At 44.6% G+C, this 26,664-nt stretch overlaps 1 protein-coding gene across 12 annotated transcripts in view; it reads left to right on the top strand.

Moving 5' to 3' along the window:
* Window positions 1-26,664, top strand: part of slc4a7 (solute carrier family 4 member 7) — a 71,385-nt gene that overhangs the window by 11,704 nt on the left and 33,017 nt on the right. For 9 of the 12 annotated variants that reach the window (XM_069195215.1, XM_069195217.1, XM_069195213.1 and 6 more), the window contains exon 2: window positions 22,466-22,547. In XM_069195215.1, the coding sequence (XP_069051316.1) occupies window positions 22,466-22,547 (82 nt within the window). Of the gene's footprint in view, window positions 1-7,075; window positions 7,271-11,942; window positions 12,105-13,252; window positions 13,386-22,465; window positions 22,548-26,664 lie in introns of those variants that run through there. The other 3 variants (XM_069195211.1, XM_069195212.1, XM_069195210.1) reach the window with 3 other exon arrangements.

Genomic DNA, 26,664 nt, shown 5'->3' with positions numbered 1-26,664 from the left:
GGGAGCTATAGGTTGTAGACCTTACGCTGTGACAGCTAGTAACATGTTAAGCCTTCTGGAGTTATTTGTTGAGGAGATGTGCAATGACTCTTGTAGGGCAGAGCTGTTTGGATGCAGATTAAATATTTATTCTTGCAGTGGAAAACTGAAGCTTTTAGGAATCTCTATGTTGTAAGCACTGCAAACAAATGGTCATTGTTTATATTCCAAGACAGTGTGAAGACATTTTCTGCTCGTTTTCTTTCCTGTATACAGTCGTTAATAAAGTTCTTTTCCTTTGTCTTGGACTGGTTCATAGGAGTATGATTTATAGAAATCTTATTCATTTATATGAAACGATTATGTGTTGGATCTCTCCTTTATATATTAATATGTTGTTTTTTATTGGGAGGATCTGAGTTATAATGCTCTTATGCAGTAGTAGTGAAATACTGGAACATTTGGTGTACCTGTAAAGCGCTTTGAGTGGAGTATCCAGAAAAAGCGCTATATAAGTGTAAGCGATTATTATTATTTATAAAAGTTTCTCTCCACACATCTATAAAGGATGATTTCTAATTGCAGTCACAGTTCTCCAAGTTCTCTTCAGGGAATCAGTCCCACTTCTCTCTGTATTCTGTCCAACGAATGTTTATTTTTCGTTCCCAGAATTTAGTTTTCTGAATACAGTGAAGTTACAGTGGTATGTTTCACTGTGGTGCTGAAATCATGTATGGTTACAGTGTCACATCGTTAAATATTTTATATTCATTTCAAACGCCCTGAGAGTACAAACTCCAAGCTCTCAGTGCTGGGTTGAGATCTGATTCACAGTTACTCCTGGGAATGTGTTTTATGCTCTAGCCCTCTTGTTCTTTAATAAAACTTTTTTTCTGTACATTAGTTAACTTATGTAGACCGCAAAACTATATTGAGTCATACAGCGGATATTAATACTTTAAAGGAGACATTGCTGTATCAGTTCATAGAAATATATGTTATAACAAAGATTATAGTTCATTTTAGCCTCAAAATATTTTTTCAGCTGTTTCACTGTTTCGGGGACGGATTTTGCAGAGTGGTTCCCTCTGCAAAAAGTCCCCAGGAAGTGTCTTGCATTGAGAACAAAGACGTCCTGTAAGAAATAACTTTGGGCAGCAATAATAGGAGGAGGAGAAATGAGGTATTTAAAAATGAAAAGGAAGTATTCTGGAACATGCTGTTCGGCAATGTTCGCACCTGCAGTAAATTCCCCCGAAAGCACCGGTTTCTCCCTTTCCAGAATCTGTGCTAGAGCAGGTGCAACTTCTGCCACGTGTAAGCTTTTTTTTTTTCTTCCTCGATGACAGGGCTACAGGTGCCTTCAGTTTAGGGACGGGAATGAGATTTTAAGTCAGACGGCTCCTGGCTTTTGAAAAGGGTTTTAAAAAGATGGAGGAGAGAGTCGTATGTGACTATTAGCTGTTCTTCCTCGCTTTTCACGTTCATGCTTCGTGCCTGAAAACCCCAAGAGCAGAATCCAGCGCAGGAACCGCTGCTGCGTGTAGAAAAACGGATGGTTTTTAAATTGTCCTAAAAGGACCTTTCTCCTGTAAACCTGCTGTGGGAGGAGCTATTTCTGAGGACAGCTTAATATGTGTTATTTTTAGGCTGCCATTTCCCAGTCGATTACTGTCCCCAAAAACCTGCTTTAATGCCTTGTCATTTCTCAGTCAGCATTAGAAGTTTTCTGGGCAGCTTATTTACTTTGTGTCCTAAAACCTCTATCCGTGTGGCTTGATTTTGGTAGTTTTTGAATGTTTTATGAATTGCTCTCCTGCGCTGCTTCATAATACTGTTTTCCAGGTTAATTTAATCCTTTGGATGGCTGTAATGAGAATCCAATTCTTGTAATCATCATTTGTGGCTTTTAGTATAATGGAGGAGTGCCACAAGCGCTGTGTTTAAGTATATATTAATTAGTCTAGCTTGCGACAGTGGTTGATTGTGTTTTCCTAGACACATTGCTGATCTTGGCACCGTTTCATCTGGCTTTAAGCCACAGCAGCTAGCAGTCTGCTCTCTCTTCTGGTGAAGTAGCACGTTTACGCCTTTTATTAATATGCAATTGCAGGATTGAGTTGGGGGAAAACGATTGGCCTGATCAAATTTGGTGCTGCTGGACAGCAGTGCAGTAGACTGTCAGCCTTGATGTTGCAGCAGGACTCCACAGTGGTTTCAGGTTGTGGAGAGAGTCCCTGACCCTGTCTTGTCTGGCTCTATTCATGAGCTAAAGTGCTGTGTGTGTCTGACACGAGTTCCCTTTAGAAACCGTCACTGTGGTTTGGAGTACTGTTGGAGAAGAGTTGCTAAATGTTTTTTTTTTTTTAAGCTTCCCACTATTTCCTCTGAAGAACTGACTGGATTGGAGAAGCCATATAAATCCTAATGGACTTTGTGTAAAAAAAAAATGGCATTTAAAACCAAAATGTGTTTGCTTTCAGGGCACCCTGCTCGGTCCGGGTTCATTGTGATCGTGACGCCCGTACTGTCAGGTGGCGCCTTTGTGGTCCGCATAATAAACTCTTTCATGTTCATGTGATAAATGTAGATTTTTTTTTTTTGGTTGTTGTTGCTTTGTTCGACTCCCCACTACCGCCAGGCCCTGGGGGGGGAGGGTGATTAGAAAGCAGGAAATGTCTCATTGTCTGTAGGGTGACTGTCGGCAGATCGGCTGGGGAGGCCGTCTGTGGAGACAATGGCACAGTAAGCCTGCATGGCGGTCTGTGTCGATTCAGCAGGTTTTACTGGATTACTCTGCATTTCCCACGTCGGAGCCGCAGACAGGATGAAGCACAGTGCTTATAAGGTACTTTACCCGGCCCCTGTTTCAGCGTGGCTTCTTATTTTTTCCCGTTTCTCCGCGTCGGAGTTTCTTCAGGGGGCTGTTTGCGAGTCAGGCCATCGGCTGGCGTTCTGTTCCGCCCCCCCACGCGGTGGTGCTCCGTTGGCCCTCGACACGGACTCCCGGATCGCCGGGTTGTGCCCGCGGGGAGAGACCGGGCCGTCTTGATCGCGTGTCCCCCCCGGCTCTAGGGCAGTGTCCGGGCTCGCTGGCGGTCGGCCCCGTGTTGTTGTAGTGGGGACAGTGGAAATGTTCTGGGGCTTCCCCGCCCACAGACCCTCCTCTCCCTCCTGGAGGGGGCGCAGTTCCCAGCCCTCTCTCCCGTTTCACAGGGGCACTGAAAGTCCAGGGCTTAGCTGCGAGAGAGATCAGGTGAGGTCAGGGCAGGACAGAAACAACTGGAATACAGGAATTCTGCGTCCGCAGGCGGGGAATAATTACCTAGCCTCCTCCTCCGTTAGGAAGCAGAACAGATGTAATTGTACAAGTACTTTCCTGTGAAGATGTGGGCTTTTGCATGGATAGTTATCTTTACAGTGCTTGGAATGGTAATTATATGTTTGAAAGATGAGCATGACATTTTGTCTGGTGTTTTTCCAAGAATGGAAAATTTTTATAATGCTTTATTATAGTTCTTTTTGCCATTTTCGTTTCGTTGTTAGTTGCATTCTTGCTTATGTTTTAAAAGACTTTCCACAAGTCACACATTTTGCTATTGATTTTTGTCATCCATTTGCTTCTACGAAAGCAGTACATAGTTTCATTTCTCTCTTTAGTGTTGAAGACCATAGACATTTGGCTTCTTGATGACAGTGGTGCTTATTAAAAAATGCTGTTTTATGCCTTTTCTCTAAGGTGTAGATTCAGCTGATGAAAATGTGCTGGAGCTGAATTTAAACTGGATATTCAGGCGTTCACAATCCTCTAAATAGAGGCAGGCCCCAGTAACTCCTTCCCCTTCTTTCAGGATGTAAAAAAGCAAGTTGCAGGTGTCTGTGTAGAGGCTAAACAGTGCAACGCTGGTGAAGACCTCAAGTTTGAAATGTTTGAAACCAATTTGAGGTTTGAATTCGCTGGGTATAAATTATTTATCCTCTCTTGCTTCCCACCCAAACACTCTGGACCCTTGTACCATCAGATGGTAGTGGGCTGTGCTGGCCTGAATAAGTGTTTTAGTTTGGCAGTGTTCTGTCAGTCCTGTCTGTAAAACATTAAAGCATGCTCTTCTTAAAACCTTTTGCTGAAAATCAGATTCTATTCGCTGGTTCCTCAAAATAAGTTGGTTTTGAAATGGTCATGGACAAAGCGCCCTCTAACTATGATCCTTGTTTTGGTTGGTTTAAAGATCAGTGTTTCCTGTCCTCGCACCCCCTTTCGCTGTCCTGGCCTTTGTGAGGCAGCTGGTGCAGACTGGTTACAAACCCTCCCTCTGAAGGTGAATGAACTTTCGTGTCTGATGGGTGTCTGGGTGAGTGATCTCTGTGAAGCACTCTGGGATTCTACCATGTCGAAATGTTGTTCATTAACTGCAGAGGCAGAAAATCATTGTGAGGCTGTTGAAAATGATCTTCTTCCCAGCCTCCTCTGCGGTGACAGTCAGTGGCATCCCCATCCAGGTGATATGAGGATAAGTGAAAAATAACGATACGATTGCCTGTGACGAGTGTGTCTAGAGTCACAGTCTAAATGGACGCGTGCAGGTTATTGGTATTGTGATGTCTCGTGTCGGGTTTAGATCCTGGAATTCTGCGTTTTGCACGCTTTCCATTTGCAGCTTTGTCATGGGTCTGTATTCCCATCTCTGATCCAGTTAACAGGCTGGTCTGGGCCTTTTCGTCTCCTACCCTCGCTTTCACAATGCCAGCTTGCTCGCTTGTAACGTCACCCACTACAGGTGGATCTAACAGCTCCTGGTGTGGAGAAGAGCAGAGGTTTGGAAATCCGCATCTTGCTCTTTAAGAGTCTTTTTTCAAAGCCTCCTCAATGGAATAGTAACCATTCTTCACTTAAAATGTACGCAAATAACCTGGGACTTGAATGCAAGTCTTCATCTGATAGGAACAGTTAAGTGTTGAACTGATGATGGGAACACCAAATACAGGTCCGTCAGATAAGCCTACGTTGGTGTCCGTTCTCCTGTGTTTTGGGAAAGTGTTTCCTGCAACCTCTTGGCACATTATAAACGTAGGGCATGTGAAATAGCTGCAAATAAATTTATACCTTGGATGAGCTTTATCTCAAGGGCTTTCAGTGCAGCCTCCCGTGGGTTTGTGCATGTGCTGGCATAACCAAATAAGACGGTGACACATCTTTCTGTGGGTATGTAGTGTTCTGTTGGACGTGCCTGGTGTACTTCCTACAGAGAAGACTACCAGGAGACCTGATCCAAATCTTCAGAATCCTCTCTGGCACTGACCGTCAACCCAGCGAACTTCTTCAAGATCAGCAGTGCAGCGCCAACCGTAGGTCCCATGTGGAAAATACGTGGACATGCAATTGGATCTGAGAACATGATTAATTTAATTAATTCCCTACGATTTCTGGACACTCCACTCAAAGTGCTTTACAGGTAATGGGGATCCCCTCCACCTCCACCAGTGTGCAGCCCCACCTGGATGACGTGCCTTCAGCCAGAGTGCGCCAGTACGCTCCCCACACCCCAGCCCTCAGTGGGGAGGAGAGCAGAGTGATGAAGCCAGCAGCGAGCTACCAACTTCCAAATGGGAGGATGGGACAAATGGGCCTTCTCTTGTTTGTCTTTGCCCACCTCGGCATTCCTTCTGTGGCTTCATCATTGTGCGAAGGGACAGGAAGGCCAACACCTCAGCCAAGTCTTTGATCCCGAAATCGTAGGAGCCTGCTTCTGTGGTCTGCCTTTGTGAGTGGGAGCACGTCGGAGTCCAGCGGGCTTGGCTGGTTCTTCCTTGCAGTAAGGTAGACACCGTTTTCTTCCCTCAAGGGCGGTCTTCACAAAGAAGTCTTCGTTTTATCTCTGGACTCTATTTGAGTTCCACTTATTTCAGTGGCTCGAAGAACCAGGCCGCAGAGGAGCTACAAAAGCGGGTGTCACTGCTCCACGCCACCTCCTCCGAGGACGCATATCGCTCTACAGTTTTGAAATCGATACCGGAAAGGAAGAGCTGGTTCGTTTCGGATTTTCAGTTTTCGGTTTGAACTTCTGAAAATGATGCATCAACAGGGGGGAAGCGACTGTTTTCCTTCAGGCGGGGACGTGCAGATCGCTGGCGTCCAGGAACAAAGGCCGGTGGTCTGGGCCTCTTCCGAGGAGCCCTCTGCGCCATCCGCGCTGACATTTAATCAGCGGTGGACTCTGGCGGCGGGCGCGGGGCGGGCTTTCTGAAAATCCCAGCGACCGGCACGTCGCTGCCCAGGAAGTCTGCCGCAATAAATAGCGTTTAAATTGGAGCCTGGGGGCGATCTCTGAGCCGCCTACCGATAATGAAAGACACGAGCGGTAGCTTAATCCTCTGCTTCTGCAAAACCCCAGGTGCCCCACGTAGCCTTTCCATCTAAAGGAACGTGTTTTCTGCGCACCGGTAAAATGAAATGATTCTCGACTTGGTGAAACCAGGCTTTTTTTGTTTTGTTTTTTTTACAGAAGCTCCATGAATTTACTTCTGCTTGATTAATTAAGGACCCCTTCTTTTGTACATCTTTGAGAAGTTTACAGTCTATGGGGGCATTTTATTTACCAGGCAGGCTACATTATTATAGACCCTCGTGGAACTATAAAGGGTTCATGTTCAGTAATCCAAGGGGTAAATCTGGCGGTGCTGTCTGCTCTTTAATTCTTGCCCGTGGTAGTGCTATAATGCCGCCGTTGAAAGAGCAGCCGCCACTCCAGACTCTAGGAAAGCTGCGCTTCTGCGCTCGCATTGGACGGGTGAAAATAAATCTTGTCGCACCAGATGGGGTTTCCGATGGAGCGATATGTTGCCATGGAGTGCTCATGGCTGTGGAAAGAGGGGTCTCCAATTCTGCTTTCCAGATCTGATAGAACTTGTCTTGTTTTTGGAAGCGGAGGGTAGCGGCAGCTGGGAGCTCAATACCCCCCCCCCCCCCGTCCCTGTTTTTCTCCCCGCCTGTGCATGTGCGCGTGTGTGTGTGTGTCTGCGTGTGCGTGCACGCTATTGGCCCAGAAGATGAGAGATTCGCTGGAGCCCCCCTGATTGGCTGCCGCGCGAGGAGCAGGATGCTGGCGGACGTGTGATTACAGCCCCGCTCTCTCCCAGACAGCCCCTGTCAACAGAAGGACGGGCGCGGACTGCGCGGTGGAGATCGGACACCCCCCGCGCACCTACCGCACCGGCCCTCGGGCGCCTGCCTGGCCGCGGCGCAGCGCCCGCCGTCATGGAGAGGGGCTGCGAAGGAGAGCACGCGTTCCGGGTACAGATGTGCATCGCTCTCTCGCTCTGCCCTTCCAGGCAGGCAGCAGCCCTTTCTTTCTCTCTCTCTCTCGGCAAACAATTGCTCTGGTGGCGCCGGGTGGCTCTGTGGAGGAGAGCAGGGGGATGGGGGGGAAGAGAGAGGGAAGGAGGAGGCAGCAGCAGCAGCACAGCGCCCGTTAGGCAGCCCCTGGGAGCAGGGATAAAACCGCCGTCTTGCTCAGCCGGCAGGGCTGAAGCTCAGAGGTGTCGTGGGATGGAAGATGGGGGACACATTTCTGATGTGCCTCAGTGAAAGTGCCCGCTTTTCTTCCCCAGGCCGGCGTTTGCTCGTGTGCCAGAGCTTGGTGTTAAATGATGCAGAACGGGAGATTAGATTTTGTGGTTTTCCTTTCACCTGAGCTGTGGCGCTTCGGTTCGCTGGTAATTACTGTGGGAGACGACGCGGCACCTTTTCTTTTTCCACAGGAAGTGGTCTGTGCGTTGTGTGTTTTTTTTTTTTTCCCTGGGAATCAAAACAAATGAGGAGCACCTCCTGGAGGTGAGAGATACTGGTTGTGCAGGTCTTATTTTCTTATTTGCAACAGTGCTTCTGCTGAATGGTGAGGTTTTCTGCTAGTTCCGTGGTGCCTTGTTTTCATATTGCCTTATTAAATTACATGTTGATTGCACTAGGGTTTTTGTTTTCACACTTGGCAAGGCCAGAATTTGGGATATTGATGTTGACTATTGCTTGGAGGGGCGGGAAGGGTTCCCTCATCCCTGTCATAATTAACTGTGGGCTAGTTAAAATGAGGGCTGTAGTGCTTTCCTTCAGAATAAGCGGATTTTCTTTTATTTCTAGTCTCAAAACAGTGTCCTAGCTTTAGGTAAGTTGACTGACTGATAGGAAGTACACAAGAATATAGGGTTTATCCACGTTTCTAAATGATAATGATTCTGTGGTGTGATCCTAGATGATAGCCATTTATATTGCTGTTGGGTTCGTAGTTTTTTTTTTAGGCTTAACTGTGCAACACACCTCCCTTGTTGCCAGCAACCATGTAATCTTATTATATTTCCTCCATCTTGCAGATAAACATAAGAAGGTCATCCTCTGTAACCTAGAAAACTGTCGGGACTCATAATGAAATGCACCTTGTCACGATTCTGAAGTCGCAGAAATGTCATGCTAGTTTTGGCTGCAGCGTTGTTTACCCATCTGCAAAGGTTTGAGTTCAGTGTATATATGTGCAATCAGTTTTTTCATGATGTACAACTATTTTGATCTGCAGACTTACATTTATCGATGGCTATGTTTGAGAGGGGAAAAAAGCTCAGACTTGGAAAAAACTAAGGCTTGGTAAACTCGGATTAAATTAACTCTGTGCATCTTTTAGTGATTTTTGGAACAAGTTAAAGAAATATTAAAATGCAGCAGAATCGCATTTTGAAACGTGGAGCCCTCTTTTTGAACTAGCGGGCTAGTCTCTAATCGGGAGACGAGAAGGTAGTTAATGAGTCCACATTGACGTCATTGTCCCCCTTTAAGGGGACTTTCTGATCTTTATGCATTTGGCCACCCATTTCAAAATCTGATTTGAGCGTAATTAAATCGGGAAGCTCCCTGTACTGTTTCTGATGTCTTGAGAAGTTAGTTCTTCGGTCACTGGAGGTAGTGCTGTAACCGAGAACTGTTGTTTTTCCCCCCTACTGCTCATTTTGAAAAATAAAATGTGAAACGCTGCAAACGGTGTCAGATCCAGGGTGTGTCCTTCCCTGTGCCCATTGCTTCTGGGCTCGGCGGTACCTGATAACGCAGTCAGAGAATGGCTAGGTCTCGTATCAGAAATGTGATTTAAGTAAAGGTCTTTTTAAATGAAAAAAAATCCTATCTTCATTTTACTTTCGAACTTGGCCTTCCACATGGATCTTCTATTTTTTCATGTGTTTTCGTTCCTTTTTACTCTTGACTGTTCTGAGTTATCGGAGTTGTTCTATAGCAGACGGGCATCAAGAGGCTGGAGGGGCATTTTGAAATGAAACAAAAATGACCTGGAAAACCAAGGTCAACACGATCCACTGGAGACTGTGTTTCATGTGCTGACAAAGTTGCTAGCTATATTAAAATGATTTAAGTAATGGTCCTTGCCTTGAATTATAATGAAGTTTGTTCTAAAATCGAATCTACTTTTCTTCCTTAATGTTTGTTTCTCCTATGCTTTTCTACCAAGGTTTTTGTTGGTCTTTGTTGGTCTTTGAGAACTTGGTTTTGTTTGTGTTTTCAGATCTACAGTAGGAAAGTTAGATGTTTTTTTTTTGTGCTGAGCAAAGAAACACACTTTTGATTTAGGCCGTTATAATACAATAAGTTCCCGTGTCAAAGTTGAACCAAAGACTGTGGAGTCTGGTGTCCTGTGAGAAAGCTGCCGATATTGTGGCCTGTTGTGTATTCCCGGCCAATGAGCAGGCCATGTGGGGAAATAGGGTCGAGACCTGCGGGACTCACAGCTGATTTTGTGTTTGAAGTTGCGGATGAGCGGTCACAGTCTTCGCAAGGTGCTCTCTACTAGTGAAGAAACCTGTGAGCTGCGGTCATCCAGCAGGGAAGAAGGCCCGTCCTGTTATCCGGTTACATAGCAAGGACACAAGCCAGAAGCCTACTCCCAGAAGAGCTGCTTTGTTTACGGGGAACTGCTTGACATTCGTGTTCACCGGGAAGGGAAAAAAAAAAGCCTCTCTCTTTTTCTCCCTTCCGTTTCACTGGAGGGCCACAGGTTCGGATAACTGACCTTTTGTTGTCATTTTACAAAAAAACATTCCTCCCATTCCCCGGGAGTATTCTTTCCAGTTCAGAGAACTCCCATGTGTGACGGGAAATAACGAATCGTAAACATTTCCATTTTTAAACATACGATTTTTAAACAAGCCTTTTTCTCTATGCATCCCGAGGGGTGTCTTGGCTCCAGGTTTATTTATAGCGATGTACTGGTGCAGCTGAAATAAGGGTGGGACATGACTGGTCAGTGTATAATACTAATACAGCGCGGCTGAGCTTTCTTCTTATGTGTTCTCTTCAGGCATTGAATTTCAAAAACCTCCGTTCTAATTCTCATCTCCTTGACTTTCCCTGTCTAAAGAAAGCGTTTTTTTTTTTTCCCACGGGAAGAAAAAAGCCTGTTGTGGTTGGATCGCCGTGAAGTCGTGAAACGAAGGGAGTCGCTTTTTCTGCAGCTTCTGGCTGCCCCTCGACCGTTTCCCCTTGAAATAAAGCTCTAGTTCCTTGTGGGGTTTTACTTGGCATTGGAAATCTGCAGAACTCTTTTCAGTAAAAAAAGTAAAGTGATTTCTTTCTGCAGAAACCCCGATAGTCACTGAATAGCCTGTAGCCCTTTTATATATTCTATATCCATGCTGCGTACTCTTACGCAGGTGTGTGTAGTCTGTATGAAAGAGGTCTCTGCAAGTGCCGAGCATATTCTTGAACAGCCTCCCAAGACTATTGATGGTCTGTTGCTGCTTCAAGAGAGGGGATCTGTTTATAAGCAGGATTTACGGACCCTCACTGCCGTCGTGCACTTCTTAGAAACAGCGTTGAGACACGCTTTCCGAAGTTGGTGGAAGGATAGTTCAGTGACTGAATCGGCTCTTCTCCGGCTAAGTTAATTTACCAGCAGGAAGGTAAAATGTGGACTGTATCGCAGCACATTAAATTGCTTTGGGTGGTCTCTTAATGTAACCTACCGTGGCTTGATTTGTTTAAATGTATACGTTTCTTTCATCGCGTACACCTTAACAATCAATTGTATGCACTTAGCAACGGTTTATATTGTATAAAGTATTCATGTATTGGGATATTAAGTACATCCTGCACAGGGCTGCCCAGACAATGAAATCCGCATGCAGGACCTGGCACAGCTAGGCTGGTAAATGTTATGTTACTGGAGCTGTTTTTAGATCGTGGGCCATGTTAATCTAATTTGTCTCCTGTTTTGGAAGTTGAGTGTCTGCACTACCAAATTAAGCAGTCTGATGGCTCTGCCACTGCTTGCGTTTGAGAAATATAGTTTTTTGGGCATTTGGAGTGTTTATGGAGACATGGCTTATAGCTGAAAAGCTTTCCCTTTAAACTGTATAGTAAAGAAGCATTCACTTCTTTGTGAGTAGAATCACATTTTCCTTTTGTTCTGTTTATAGCTGACCAGATTGTTTAATGACAGGTTATAACTTTTAATGGGATTTAAACTACGTGAACTGTGAAGCTTTACAGGAGTTCACAGATTCGTGTTCAAAATGTGGTGGTGAAATATTCACAAGAGTCTGGCAACCACTCCTTCAAACCAATCTCTTTGGAAAGGCAGAGTTATGTTAATGGGTGTTTATCATTATCGAAAAGTGTAGCCTGCTACAATGGGACCTACCCCACACTGCCAGCTTGGTTTAGCCGTGAGTAAAGCCTGATATCAGTGCCTCTCAATTTCAGCTCTCTGTGGAGTCAGAGCTCGCCTCGCTGTTGTAAGGGTTTTGCTACAGTTCTGCTCCTCCAGCAGTGAAATATACAGACCCTCCAAAGAGCTCACACACTGATCCCTTCCGATTTACTCTTTTGACCATCCAGCATATCTTACAGAGAATTACAGGTCGGGCCAACTGGGTGTTGGTGTGGAAGGAATTCTGCCAGGATAATAACCGTCCCAGTAGACGGAACGTTTTCCAGGCAGCAGGCCTGGTTGAATAAGAACTTCTTGCAGACTGCGGGATTGTGCCCAGAGAAAAGCGCCGATGCTGGGGACGTCTGTGCTCTCGAAAGGGTGCAGCCCAGCTCCTCCGCCTGTTGTGCTGGGATGTTTCTGCAGGTGTGGTGGACGTAGGGAACATGGAGGTGATGAATGGAGTCCTCCAGTAATGGAGTACGCCTGTGGGCAAGGAAAGATGAGGAGACCCTTGTACGAGGATAATGGTCTAGAAGAAGGAATGTTTTACAAGAGAGGTTATCGCAGGATCGGTTTAAATATCAAAGATCACATTCGAGAAACATTTCCGTTTACCTTTCCTTTACAAGCCAGTTGCGTTTCTAAAGTCGGAAAATGTGGGGAAAAGAAATAGTAGTTGTAACATAAGAGAAGCACCAGGGAAGATCTGAATGCGGTGCTTTCCTACCTGTATTTTTAGTAGGAGGACGAAAGGTCCAGTGATGTTGTAACATCTGACCTTTTCATTCAGTTTAATTTTTATTTAGTTTATTTTTTTGTCCAGAGCCGTACACGAGTTGTTCCAGAGGGCTTTCACGGGTATTCACCCAGGCGGTACAGGCAGGGCTCCAAGATGCAATAAATCAACATCCTTAGTGGACGGGGAAGTAAGTTACCTTTAAGTAGTGCTGTCAGTCCTCATGACTTCCCCTGAAAGGATGAATTTCACTCGCCTTTCACATGATTGCAGTGGTGTTCAGCCGCGCAGGTTTGTGTTCGTGTTTCCGGTCAAGCTCTTGAAGCCCAGCTTCAGGGGTATCCTGGCCACGTGCCTTTTTTTTCCCCCTTTTCTGTTTTGTTTGTCACTGGAGAACATTCTATTCATATCAACCGTAAAAAACAAAAAAACAAACAACGAACGACAACCACCTGATGACACAGCTGCAGCACCCTCCAGAATGTGAATGTTGAATATTTGGCAAATTAAAAGATTTTGGAGAGCTTGATAAATCTGGTGTTTTAATAGTTCCAGGGTTTATATCCACCCCCAAAGCCTCTGTTGCAGGATACAATGACAGCAGTCCGGAATCATGGTTACGTTCTCCTCCCACCAGAAGCACGGTACCTATAGAGCTTGATCTTGTTTTCTGTAGAAGGCGGAAAAAGAAAGTATAACGGGATCTGCTGGATTTATCTTTTAAAGCTAAGGAGGCCAATGCTGGAATTTCCCCCATCGCTTTCTCTTATGCAGTTAGCTATGGCTGCTCGATTCATTTTTTTTTTTTAAGCTCCTGATATAGCCTGACCTTGAGCTGTAAAAAAACTGGTGCCGTCGTGTCCCTGCCTGTTACATTGTCAGAGTCTCCGCTGGAGTTACTTGGATGCGAGATTACTTTGATGGATTTTAAGCGGAACCTTCCACTGAAAGTCAGGAGGAGACTCTCGGTACAGTTTTCCGACTCTATGCGTTTGCCTGTGGGCTCCGGGGATGTTGTTGACATTCCATGCGTGAACAAATTGAGTTAAAACTGTCAGTGTTTAATCATTTTAACGTTGAATCAGGATGTATGGTTATATGGTAATTAAACATTTTGGTAACTCAACCTGAGAACTCTTCTGCTTGTGATCTTGTGTTCTGACAATGTTCGCAACAGAGAATTCTCTCTTGCAGCAGGTGGTTGTCTTATAGAAAGTGCAGTATTTACAGAGTCTGGTGTAAGACGTCAGTGAAAACTGAAACCTTGAGTTCAGCTATGGATTAATTCTTTGTTTTGCTTGGCTTGTGGCTGACTTGTCTAGAGTTTTTCTGAAAACATGACGGAGGAGGTTTTTGTTGCAAACAGATGGGTAGTGATGTGGGGTAGTCTGTGTGTCCTTCGTTTGTCCACTTGCCTAGATTCTGAAAATGTGCTTAAAGATTCTTTTTCTTCTCTTTCTGCCGAACTAAACACTTGCGCAATCAATTCTCTTGATCGCGAGTAAACCTGCTTCTGTTAGGTGCACTAATACAGTGCAGAGTCCAAGTTATTGGACGGTGACCTCAGTGTGGCCATTAGTGTGTGTGTGCGCTCTAGCCCATACAGACAGGGGGACACAGCACATGATATCTTCTGTTTGTGGAAACTATAATGAACAGACTGATAATACCTTAATTCGACCGGGCAGTCTAAAATGTGTTTGCAAGTACAATAGATACATGTTACGTGTCTAGCTCTACACAATTTGTATAAATAACCATTTTGCATTAGATGTGCAATACATGTTACAATTTGTGTAACTGAAAATGGGCAAAGTACTCAGCAGGAAGGATTTAATTAAATGGGACTTTAAAATAGTCCCGCTTAATTTGTGAAGTGTACAACTGCTACTGTAGTTATACCTGGTGTGTAGAGTGGTCTAGTTTCTTTGTAGGTTTAGATTTAGAGTTGAATCTGTTCAGTGCAGTACATCTCAAAAGGCCATGGCTTACTGGCTGTGTTCATCAGCTCTGTTGTTGTGCAAGAGCAGAGTTTGCAGATCACCCTGCAATAGTTTATTAATGTTCGTGTCATTATAACTTGTGTAATATTCTTGTGTGTGGTCCATATTGTGCAGCTTCAATCAGTCTCCCCTTGATTCAGAATATTGCGCTATAGTGCTTTTGAAATGACTTTTTTTTCGTCAGGTTTGTCTGACTCCTAAACCCCCGATCACTCTGTTCTCTGACCTGTCAAGTTATCCTTCAGCTAGAGTGATGGCATTTCTGCTGCTGATCCTTTTTCATTAAAAAAAAACCATCTTGTTGGTAAAATGATGTACCTTTCCAGAGAGGATCTGGCTCTTTTTCATTCCTGTCTTGTTTAAGATTTTAATTTCTAAAAAAAAAAAATGCTTTGAGGACTTGAAAGGTTTTAATGTCAAAGGCAGAAAACATTTGCTTGGAAATAAGCAGGATTTTCCCTGAGAGATCTGTTGCGATTATGCCTTGCTGCCATTACATGCGTTTCTTTTGATACGATTCAAAGCTTTCATCACCTGAATTATAAGGATAATCTTCTGCTTGGCACTTGTCCTTGATGCATCTAAAGTGGCTTTACTCCTCACTGCTGACGAACAGCACTGATTCACTCACTGCTGTCTACAGGCTAGCCAGCCCCCAGCAGAGGCAGAAAGCTTTGCTGCGCACTTGACAAGACTTTACAAGACTGCAGAGTGCTTTTCGCAGTGCAGGTTATTTCTGTGCACATGAAACATAATTGGAACTGTCCTGTAGCATCTGTCTAGAAGTGCTTTTGCCTTTTACCTAACAGTTCTCGTGGCATTGTCCTCGTGAGGGGGTGTCGAATGCTGGCAGCATCATCAGCCCATGCAGAACGTCCCCCCCCCCCGTGCTCAACCGAGGAACAGTTTAACACCTCCCGAAACCTTGCCCGTACATGGGAAGGAGCCCCTGATGGCTTTGTGTTTATTCTGGGAAAGTTCCTCACTGACCGACCTGCATCTGCATCAGACGAATGTGACGGCGGTGAGGTGGGTTACAAGGGCACTGCGGCCTGTAATCTTATCTCCGAGCACACGCTGCCTCCACATGACTGCAGGCAGAGGGAATGCCACCTCTGCAGACAGTAGTGTCTGTGTTGGCACACAGCGCTGCTTTCGCTTTTTCTAGCAGACTGCTCATAGGCCGCTAGACCCAAGCCAGGCAAATTCTCGCTCCTCTGGTAAACTAAAGGGTTTGGCGAATCGGGGAAACGCGCAATTCTTCCTAGTTCTTAACGCCACTTATTTTGACACGAACATTATCCAAGTCTCCGAAGGATTCCGTAAATGCTCACTTGGAACAGTTCGGTTTCTCATGCTTAGAACAATCTGCAGAGCCTTAGATCTGGATGTCTTGTCCAGAGCGTTTGGTTAAAAATGCATTAAATGACTTTTAATCGGAAAAGAAAATGCTTGTTTCAGTATGCTTCTCCTGTGGTTGGCATGGTTCCTTATGCGTATATAGCTGTACGAGGTACACGGGCTGGGTTATGCGTTGAGAATCATTGATCACGAATGTCAGATTCGCTTCGATCCCTAGAAGGAGGTTTGCCCTGTAACTTCCTGGTCAGACGCAAGACCACCAGGCGCTGCTGTGGGACCACACTGGCAAGAACTTCCTGGTCAGACGCAAGACCACCAGGCGCTGCTGTGGGACCACACTGGCAACGAAAGGGTCCTTGGCCAGCCCAGCTTGAGAGCTGGACTAGGACCGATCCAGAAGCAGCTCGTGTTCCCGGGGGTATTTTTAAATCCGCCCTGGGACGTGATCCGAACTGTGGAGGAGCAGGGGAAGCACCCGAAATAGTCTGCCCACGCTCTCCTGCGTTACATCACCGGCACTTAAAATAACCATTAAAGTTGGTGGGAGTTGGTTTTCCCTGTCTACTGTATCTGTGGGAACAGCGCCTTATTATCATTGTTATTATAGGTATTAGCGTGCCAAGAAAAGCAGATAATTTTAGAAACTGAAACTCAGGTATGGTGGTTTAAGAAATTAGATGTTTGGCGCTCAGAAGGTCAGACAGTTCAGGTTGTAGCCTTGCTGTATCTTGAAATCCGCATCTATTTTCAGCCTCCAGCCAGGCAGTTATGAATGATGACAAGAAAATAGATATTGCTCCCCTCTACACGCACAAAGCTGTGTCAGTTTGAGAAACTAACCCATCTCATTGCCATTTTGTACTCGGCTGTCTTTGTCGTGTATGGGTCAGTTTCTCGCTGGCCTGAATATTTGTTTCCGTGTCTGTAGTAGGGTTCCATGTCCTCTTTCCACACACTACTTTCATACCACGTGAGAGGTCTCCCTAAACCCACTGCATAGCGCTAGAGAGCCTGAGAACATGAACCCTCTGGTTTGGGGGACCCTGTGCCCTATTTGCTATATTTATTAGATGTCGGTTTATTTAATTAGTGAGTAACTGTGAAACTGGGACAGATCGGTCCTGGTTTAAAAAAAATCTCCTTCCTACTACACTTACTAGTAAGACACACTTGAGCATTTGAAGATGAGCCCCATGACTGTGCAAAAGGTACACTTCAAGCCCAGGAAGCATGAGTTCAGCACTATCAACCGCAAAACGGGTGAACTGCAACAGTACATGCAGAGATTTCCTGCCTTGACGCGGTCTGTACCTGATTGCCCTTGAAATTTAACCGTAAAGTACGGGGGATCTGCGCCCTGCTTCTTCCTTCTCATCTTAACCACAGGGCAGCGCAATCTGTGCTTTCTCCTTTTTAACCAGAACAGGTTGAAACTCTAGTCACTGTGGCAACAAGAACCTTTTTCTTGGGTCATACCGTAACCCTAAGCTAGTCTGACCTCGTCACTAGGCGATTCAAGACTCTCCTGTGTTTTGAACCTTTTTCTAGAGAGAAATGGTCTGGGCCAGCCACAGCAGGTCCTCCTGTCTCGGCGTGATCCCGGTGCTGTTCAGAGCTGTGGGAGTTACTGACAGGCATTCTTCAGTTCACTCAGAGGTCAGCCATCATGACACCGAGCATTTCTGTGGGAAATTTGCGACGGTCATGAGGTCTTAGTTAAACGCTGCCGGTAGTAGAAAGCCAACTATATAGTTAGCTTTGTGTCGCGTTCTCGATCAAATGGAGCTCTAATTTTATATTGCTGATCCACTCCAGATTGTTTAAACTTTGTGTAAAATTCTTGCTTTTTAGCCGATTCATGTAATGTATTCTGGGTACTCAACGGCTTTAATTCCGTGTTAGGGTTCAGATGAGGTTGTTTTGTCATTAATGTCTGGAGCATGTCGGTTGTTCTGCTGGAACAAACAACAGAGAAAAGCAGTGCTGTTTGGACCAAAGTCTGACTGATGTCAGGCTGATCTCTCCCTCTGCACGGGCTGGTTGTGAGTGTGCAAAGGAGCGATCTGAATGACACTACAGAACCATGGGATGAACAGTAGAAAAACTACCACCCTGGTGTTGGGGATGTGGAACAAGATCCCCAGCTAAGTGGTTGAAGCTGATAAACTAGTTTCTTTCGAGAAACGGGATAAAATAATTGGATCGAGGACTGGGTCCAAAACGGCTTCCATCAGAAAGTAAAAATGGTATTAAAAAGTAGTCTCCACGCCATGGAAACAGCTAGAGAGTTTTACGCTGCTGCTGATAGAGAAAATTCAGTTGATGAAAATTGTGTGCAACTGTATTGCTTACTTACATTTAATGTTATTATAGTTTGTGGTTGAAAAAAGAGGCTTAATTCAAACGGTCAAGAAAAAGATTTCATTTGTTTCCGAGTCCAACCTTAAGCTTAAGAGTTTTTTTTATACGACTGGACATTACAGCTGGCGTGACAGACTGCAGGGTTGGATGGGCGCAGTAACGGTGGATGTACTCTCTCTCCAGGGTTGGGAGGGACGCTGTGAGGTTACAAGCCGAGGCCAGGCTGGAGCGGATCTCTCCAGCACCACTGGGCGGTGGATTAGAGAGAGGGCCAGGGAGCTCTAGCTGACTGTGCTGCTGCCTGCCCACTCTTGCTCTTAGCAGTTGAGATGTTTCCTCGTCCTATGACACTGCACGTCAACCACAAGGCCGCTAACGGCAGGATCCATGTAGGAGACACTTTCCTCCCAGCAACCGGAATAGGAAAATTTGTTTTTTGGGGGATGAGCACGTCTGTCAGTGACGCCGGGCGGTGCAGACTGTCTCCTACTCTCCTGCCGTGAGCATTTCCGAAAAGAATATCCTTAAAATGTCGTCCATTAAAGGTTCGACAAAGTTTGGCGAATCTGAGTTTCTTTCTTGAATCGCAGCCTCAACACAGACTCCTCTGCGTGCGGCCAGTTCTCTGCCTGCGGAGAGGTCCTGTTGTTTGCTGGCTTTGCTGCAGAGAAACTTTGCAAACCGGGGGATGACTGTAATTGGCACTTTAGCCAAATTTTCATTCCATCTACTTTTTGGCAGATGAAATTGGCCTATAGCGTTAGTCTTGGTGCACGGTTGGCACAGTTCAGGCGCATTGTTTTTTTGTGCTATTCCCCATAGCCATCACGAGCACAAGATCGAGGTACCGGGCGATTTGAAAAATTAATGTTTACATTGAAAGACAGTGAACTATTGCCAGAGGTTAGAGGTTAAGAGAATAATTCCCCAGATTTCTTAACTCTGCATTATCTTTTAAGTAGACCCATTTATACATTTATTTTTCTGTGTCTGAGTCCATTTAACATCTTTTGCTAATTAACTGTCATGAGACTGGAAATTGGTTTGCCATTCCTGTATACAGCTGTTAATGTTTTTAAAGAAATAGAGGAAAGGTCTATACTAAAATCTGTCCAATTCCTTCTGCAGGGACACTAGATGGGGAAAAATAGTTCTTATAAAACTGGAAGAGCACAGTTTACAACTGAAGGTTGCTAGAGTTAGCCATTCATCCCATGTAGTTAGGTTTGGAATTTCAAAGCTACCGCCTTCATCAGTGTGGCATTGTTAAAGTAAAATGTGCACTTGTAAAAATATTTCAGATAATAAAGGTCATAGATAAGAATTTGCCTTTTCCGTAAAAAATACCACCCAGTATGATGTGGGGAAAAAAGCACAAAAGCGACATCAAAGGACTACCAAGAGCAATCAGGGGTCCTGAAAAGCTCACGTTAGTAGACTGGAAGTATATGAAGGTACTGTATGGCTTTTCTGGCTCCAGAGAGTAGAGGGTAATGCATTCAGAAGAGCAAGTGAGAAATCTGGAATATGCTTCTTACCCTATGCATATAGCATATACATAATTATATACATATGCTTTAACCTAAATTGTAGAACTAGTAGTGTGTAATCTCATTTTTTTTATTTTGAACCAACTGCATTTTGACATTCTTCATCAGCTTTATGACATCTGTTCGTTCTAGAGGTCACGCTGTTTTGAATATTACCGGTGCGGTTTAATACAGCCAGTGAGCATCAGACTTGGCAAGCAATGTTTCCGACAGCGTGTCCAGTGTGCAGAGGGCCTCGGTAGGAGCTGTAACGGCTTTTCAGTGGAGAACAAACCAGATTGGATTGCTTTGTAAGAGGCTGCATTACGTCGTATCCACACGGTAACACAGTCCTGTAGAAATAGACATTTGCAATCTGCCTTCTTCCTTGGCATTTACATCTGTTTACGCATGCAGAGGGACCTTTTCACTTGACGGTGAATCGCTCACATATTTATCTCGGCACAGGTCTATCTTTGCTTCATCACCTTCCTGTTTGTCATCCTACAAATACTGGCAGCATTTTCCTTGAATTTTGAGTATCCAGCCAGCTTATTAAAAAAACAAAAAGTATACGGACTGTAACTGGATCTGGTCCAGTGAAGACTTGATGCACTGTGCTTTTGTCAAGTGGGAAATTCATAGCGCATTGAAGCGACAGAAGTTCTTGTACAGAATCACTGAAGCAAGGCACAGAGATAGAGAAAGGCCTTGTGAAGTTAAGTAGTACTATCCAAGGTAAAAATGAGAGTAACTAGTACATTAGCTATAAACTGATGATACTTTTAGTCCCAGAGAAAGAAATATGGGAGGGATGAGTATATTCGGGGGTATAATTATCGTATTGTTTTATGTATGCAAATTCTTGTATCTTAACAAAACAATAAAGCTATTGTTAAAAAAAGGTAGTGATCAGTGGGTCTTGACGGTACCTGTACAGTTTTGGAATACCTGATCATTTTTTGCTTTTCCCACACTTTCATAAAATGCACAGTTTTAAGCATTTTTATCTCACAATTCCAAAGGATACCGATTCCTGCTCGTACCGAAAGAAGTCATTATTCACGGAAGGGGAAAAGGTGTGTGCTGTTCTATTTCGGTGTTTGTACTCTCTGTCCATTGTCAGTTCTGATGTGCGATAGCTTCTGCTCTCAGACGAGTTGACATGACCCAGTCCAAGCCTGAACGTCTGTGATCTCTCAAGTTAGCCAGATTTGCCAAGCTGTTTACGTACTTGTTGCTGGGGGTATAATATCCCTTATAGTAGTTAATCTGAGGCCTTCTAGCCCTTCTTGTGATCTCTGCTGAACCCAGAAGTTCTGTTTCTTGGCACAGGTGCGAGCTGTAGTTGATTAATCATCTCCTCTACCACCTGCAGAAGTAGGTGTGGAGAAAGAAAGAAAAACTCAGCCTGATTTATCTTTTCCTTTTTTTTTTTAATCCCGGTTTGCTGTGCTTTATCCACACGGCAGTGTTACCCACACTAGGATGACGCTAAATTCCTTTATTTTTCCGTTGAGGCATACTTGAACTCCTTCCTGGGATTCCAGACCTGCTTGTGTGCGTCAGCGTCGCATTAATGGGAGATGGTGGGCTTTCTAAGTGATAAACTATGTGCAAACGTCATCGAATCTGTGTGGGGAGCTGTCACCTGTGGTGATTTTTAGATCCTCTTGGAAATTCTTGGAAGATGGGAAATAACGCAGGCATCTTCAGCATCACTGTGAGCTCTGTTCACATTTTCTCTTTTGATTTCTTTGCCTTCTTTTAAGCTTGTTCGGTGCTGTCGTAGGCGACGTCGTTTGTCATCGGCGTTGCCAGCTTTTAGCCTGATCTTGTCCGTGATGAGAGGCCTGGTCCGTACTGGGAGGGGAGACCAGTACGGCTGGCGGACCAGTAGTTGGCACTTTTCCAACTGGAGCAGAATTTCCTGACCCAAGTCCTGACATGTCGACCGAGGACACTGTACCAAAGGAGGTGCCATTCTTTAGATGAGATGTCAGTTATAACTTGGGTTAAACTACTGGGCTGTTAAAGATCTTATGACCCTTTTGGGAGGAAAAGAAGTGTTGATCCTGGTGTCCTGGCTAAATCCCTCTCTCCTTTGTTTCCCATGCAAATACAGAGGTTGACTTGGTGACTTTCTGAGGGTTTTGGCATTAACCAAAATGGGAAAGATTTTGAAAGAAAACGATCAAGTGATAGAGGAATCTTGGTGTGTCTGGAATATAGTGATTTATAGCTCTTTGTTGAAAGTAACCATTTTTAGGCGCTCACTTTTTCTGGGGGGGGGTCATGATTGGGTCATTCATTTGGAGGGTTGTTGCCACTCGGTAAGTGAAAAGCACAGCCAGGAACGTCTTACCTTTCTTTGGGACGAATGCCGCCGTGCTGGCAAGGCTGATCGGAGGTCTGAAACTGACACCTCTTAAAGAGGATTTGGGCACACTTATCCTGCTCTTGTATGTAGGTCGGGTAAAGTTAAGAGGGAGATGATTTGGGCGTTTGGCTTGCATCTGTACTGAAACTGTAATCCATTCTTGTCCCTTGGCACTCGGTTTAATTCCAGGGATGCCAGCTCAAACGAGCAAGTAAGCTTTTGCTCGAGTTAGTAATTAAAATTGAGCAAGTGGACGTAAATACTGTAGTTGCGCTGGCCAGAGCTTAACGGTTGTATAAGTCGATATATGCCTCTGTTTTTCTTTTGCCCTCCAGCTGTTTTTGTCTCCACTCTTCTGCGAGCGCTGTCCTTTTTGATTTTCATAGCCTGTTTTCCCCGTTTCTCTCATTCAGGGTCATGATGAGGAAGCCGTTGTGGATCTTGGTAAAACCAGCTCCACAATCAACACAAACTTTGAGAAGGAAGAGCTAGAAAGTAAGTGTTTTTGTTTTTTTGTTCAAGTTCACTGGAGCTGCTGTTGAAATTCCACTTCTGACTAAAATAGCAAAGAATATAGGCCTGTTGCTCATTTCCTGGAACTCGAAAGGGCGTCCGGCTATGTGACAGTACCGCACCGTTCTCCTGACGTCTTTTTACAACCTTTTTTTTTCTGCTTTACATTAATGTTTGTAAATCTAGAATTTGTAAATCATTTTATAGATTGGTTGACTTGGTTATTCCATGACATTCAGCCTCTTTTACAGAGGTATAAAAGAGATGTTGGCTATTAATAGGAAAAAAAATACATTAGGTTTTAATCTTGGTTATTATGAGCACATGGTTATGAGCATTTGCCTTCTGGCCCTATAAGACATCTTTTTTGTTTTGTTTCCAGCTATAGAAAATTGGCCTGAAAATAATCGTTTTTACAGCAGTACATTCCACACTGCTGTCAGTGTGTCAAGTCGGCTAACATGCATAGATATATCAGTATCATATAAAGGAGAGCTTTGACACTAGAGCAGCAGAATGAAGACAATTAGCTAGTATGAAGATCAGCAGCCTTATCTGATTCCTGAAAAGTGCTTTGGATTTTAGTTCAGGTGCTTTTAGTTTTGGATTCAGCTACAGTACCGGGTAAATAAGCCTTTTTAAAAACTTTGTGAATTGCATCAAACCTGATAAGCCCGAGTTCTCTTGGCCAGCCACTTAAAGGTGAACTTGTCTAAGTCTGTATTGAACCATATCAATGCTGTTGGATGGGAACAGTGCTGAAACAAAGGATAAAGAAAAGGAGTTCAATATGTGGCACAGGAACACTGACCACTGAAGTAGTCCTTGTTCCTCTAGGATGTGCTGAGGTTTGTGTTGTATGGCATTCTGTGACGTCTGAGGAGTATAGACAGTGTATTTTATTCTTTTCATCTGCAATCAACACTGACCCTCTAAAGATGAGACACGAGGAGAGAAGGTCATTCGACTTCTCTGACTGATGACATTGGGAATACCTAGATGTCAATTGAGGGATGTAAATAAGAACTGTTGGATGGTAAAGTCACAAGGAGGTTCCTAATTATCACAGTTTTGCCTAGTGGCCCTTTTCTTTCCAAGCAGTTACATCTACAGTTTTATATGGTTTGGTTTTAATTAAATATGCACCGATTTGTGCTTAAAACATTACTTTTACATACATACATGCAGGTGTGTGGAAATGATCATTTTGTGCTCTTTTGTTTTTATGTACAAGTGAGTAATAGTAAAATCAGTCATTCTTCTGCTGTGAGGTTCTGCAGTGCTCAGTGTTTTTCTGTATCGCATATCATGCCAGTGATCTAATGAATGTGGTTTCAATGAGTGAGGTGAGATTTCTAGTTTAAGCCCAGGCATGATCGAAAGGGACATTCCGTCTTGCGTCAGAATATTGCAGGGCACTTTTTTGGTTTCATTTTATCCGTCAACATCTCTGTCTCTACACGAGATATCCATCTTTCTGGTAAAAGATGAAATGGCCTTATTGCTTTGGGAACTCAAATACGAATATGAGCAGCACTGGGACTGGCAGTAGAAAAGAAATGGGCAAAATGGTTTACTCTGAAAGTGCCCGGGGTTCCTGATTAAACCTGCAGAAGAAGTGGCATAGGAAGAGCTGAGAAGGGTTCCTGTTCGTTTTCTTCTGCGGCAGCTTCCTCTTAAAACTAGATCATCTTGATTACTGGACCCTCTAGAGTTAAAACCTGAATCCTTACAGTGCATCTGTACAGGATTAAATATTTATTCCTGCTTGAACCAGCCCTTTACAGATTCGTCATGGATTAAGCCTTCTTGCTAGGCATGGCCATTACTTCTTGTTTTTCAGCTGATAGTTTTTCAGATCTTGCGTTCCTCTCTCTTAGAGCCGTCTCTGGTGTTCAAAGTGCCTCGCCGAGTGCTTTACTTTTGTGTGCTGGGAAGAGCTTCTGTCCGTTCAAGGAAACGGACACAGACGCCCGTGTTGTTCTTTCGTTTGAGATGCCTTTTAGAGCCGCAAGGCTGAAGCCAGTAGCTCTAAAAGGATTTATAGTCAAGGCTCTAATGTTATAAATGGGTCCCCACTGCATAGGAGGCAGGACTGCTCATCACATGCGTGTTGAAGGCATCCAGTCTAAGAAAACTGGGTCATCTGCTCTGGTGAAGTACATCTTAATTACTTCAAACCAGCAGATTGGTTTTCCATGCCTGTGTTAATGGAAACTGGCTGTATCCCAAGTATTAAAAACGGTTAAATGAAAGAGCAGTAATTGGGCGAGGGTGGTGTTGGAACTGAAGGCCAATAGGAAAACTAATAAGGGAGATAAACATTTCAACAGAGCAAGAGGTACAGTTTCAATGAAGCAGAGGCTATAACCATACTGGTTGGGTAGATTGCTTAAGAGAAGCCAAGAATTGACATGCAGTGCTCCTGTCTTCATCATGGACACTGAACTGCTTTAATTAGAAGTAAATGCTCTGTGCTTGTCAATCTGACATATACCGTTTTTTTTTCTTTCTTTATAAGATTTTGGTAATAACGTTTTGACTTTGGGATTTTATGAGATGGGAACAGATTTAAGTTTAACGATCAGATCCTGATCTTGCTTTAATTAGGGGATTGAAACTGATTTTAAGATCCTTTCGAACAGGGCTGTTGGTCTGAGCTGAAGGGGTACCACTTGGTGGACAAAGGGGCAAAATCTTTGGAAGTTAATGAGATTTGTTTTGAGGCGTAGCAGTTATTATAACCTGATACATAACGGGGAAAAATGCATTCCTTCACAATCTTAATCTCGCCGGGTTGGCCGAAAGGTTTTTTGTGAACTTTACTAATTTGTGAATCCTTACCCAATTCTTGTCCCTTACAAGGAAACTGGACCAAATGCTACAACTTTCTGAAGAGGGCAGCTTGTCTCCTTGAGAGCAGATGTTCTGTGCGTCCCTTACTAATGACTAGGCTTTTGACCATTCGCGTACAGCACGTGATCTACAAAATCTAAAGCTCGAAAGTGATGTGTTCCAAAGACAGACGCTGAAAGGGCTTCACTAGATCCGACGTTTTCCTGCAGTGAACTCGCCTCGCCATGTTACGCTCTGCTTTGCTGTGGGAAAAGAGATGAAGTTCAAAAATGTACCATAGAGCTGCACCACCAAAGCCAGCACTACTGCATTGCCACGGTGCCGGTGCTACTAAAAGGTGCTTAAAGGCTTCTGCTCTGTGCACAGGGCGCGAGTGCAATCCGCAGGCTGACCTTTTCGTCTGGCGTGCTCTTCCTCTGGTTATATTTTCTGTATGTTCAAATGGAGAAGTGACTGAATTTCCCGTATTAATACACAGGCCTTCCTTTTTCTGCGCGGCCAGGACTGTGTGGTTTGATTCCCTTGCGGTAGAGGCAGTGATTAGTCATGCCTGTGCTGAATCTGGAGACCCCGTGTTTTCATTGGAGTCTCTCTCCCACTGCGTTCGCAGCATCACAGTGTTTAAGTACATGGTGGTGCTGCAGCGGTTGGTCTTTATCAACCGAGGGATGGCAGTCAAATGAGAGGTGGCTTCAGACAGAAGGTATTCTTCCTAATCCTCTCGCTCAGCAGTGGTGAGTCATATCGAAACAAATATGCACTTCAGATAGGGAAGCTGGCTGTTGGTAAAGTAGAGGAGACCCATTGTGCTGTGGATAAACCAAACCAGCTGCTTCTTACATGCAAGGAGAGGCCTCCCCTGACCTGCGTGAATTACCCGCCGTTTTGTCCATTCCTGTAGATGTTTAGACCCACAAGTATGCTTGCCTTTTTGTTGACTTTAGCTTTCCAAACAGTTACTTGTTGATACCCAGAACTTTAGCTGCCCGGCAATTGGGACCAGTGTGTGTGTGCGCGCGTGTAGATTAGCACTCTGTAGAAGTAAACTACAGTAACCCCCATCTTGACAAGTTGGTTGCCTTTTTTCCCCCGCTCACTTCCAGTGCGTCTTGGTGTTATTTGAGGCCCGTGCAGGAAGGGGAGGTTTGGTGACATCAGCAGTGCCAGGGGTGAAGCTGTGGGCTGTTGCGTGCAGTGGGAGCTGAATCAGAGGGGTAGTGGCGTGTGGAGGATATACAGGCTG

Source organism: Lepisosteus oculatus, chromosome 10 (genome assembly GCF_040954835.1).
Source record: "Lepisosteus oculatus isolate fLepOcu1 chromosome 10, fLepOcu1.hap2, whole genome shotgun sequence".
NCBI classification, from domain to species: Eukaryota; Metazoa; Chordata; class Actinopteri; order Semionotiformes; family Lepisosteidae; genus Lepisosteus; species Lepisosteus oculatus.
Note: the sequence above shows the minus strand (reverse complement) of the source record. Positions and strands in the feature narration are given on the sequence as shown.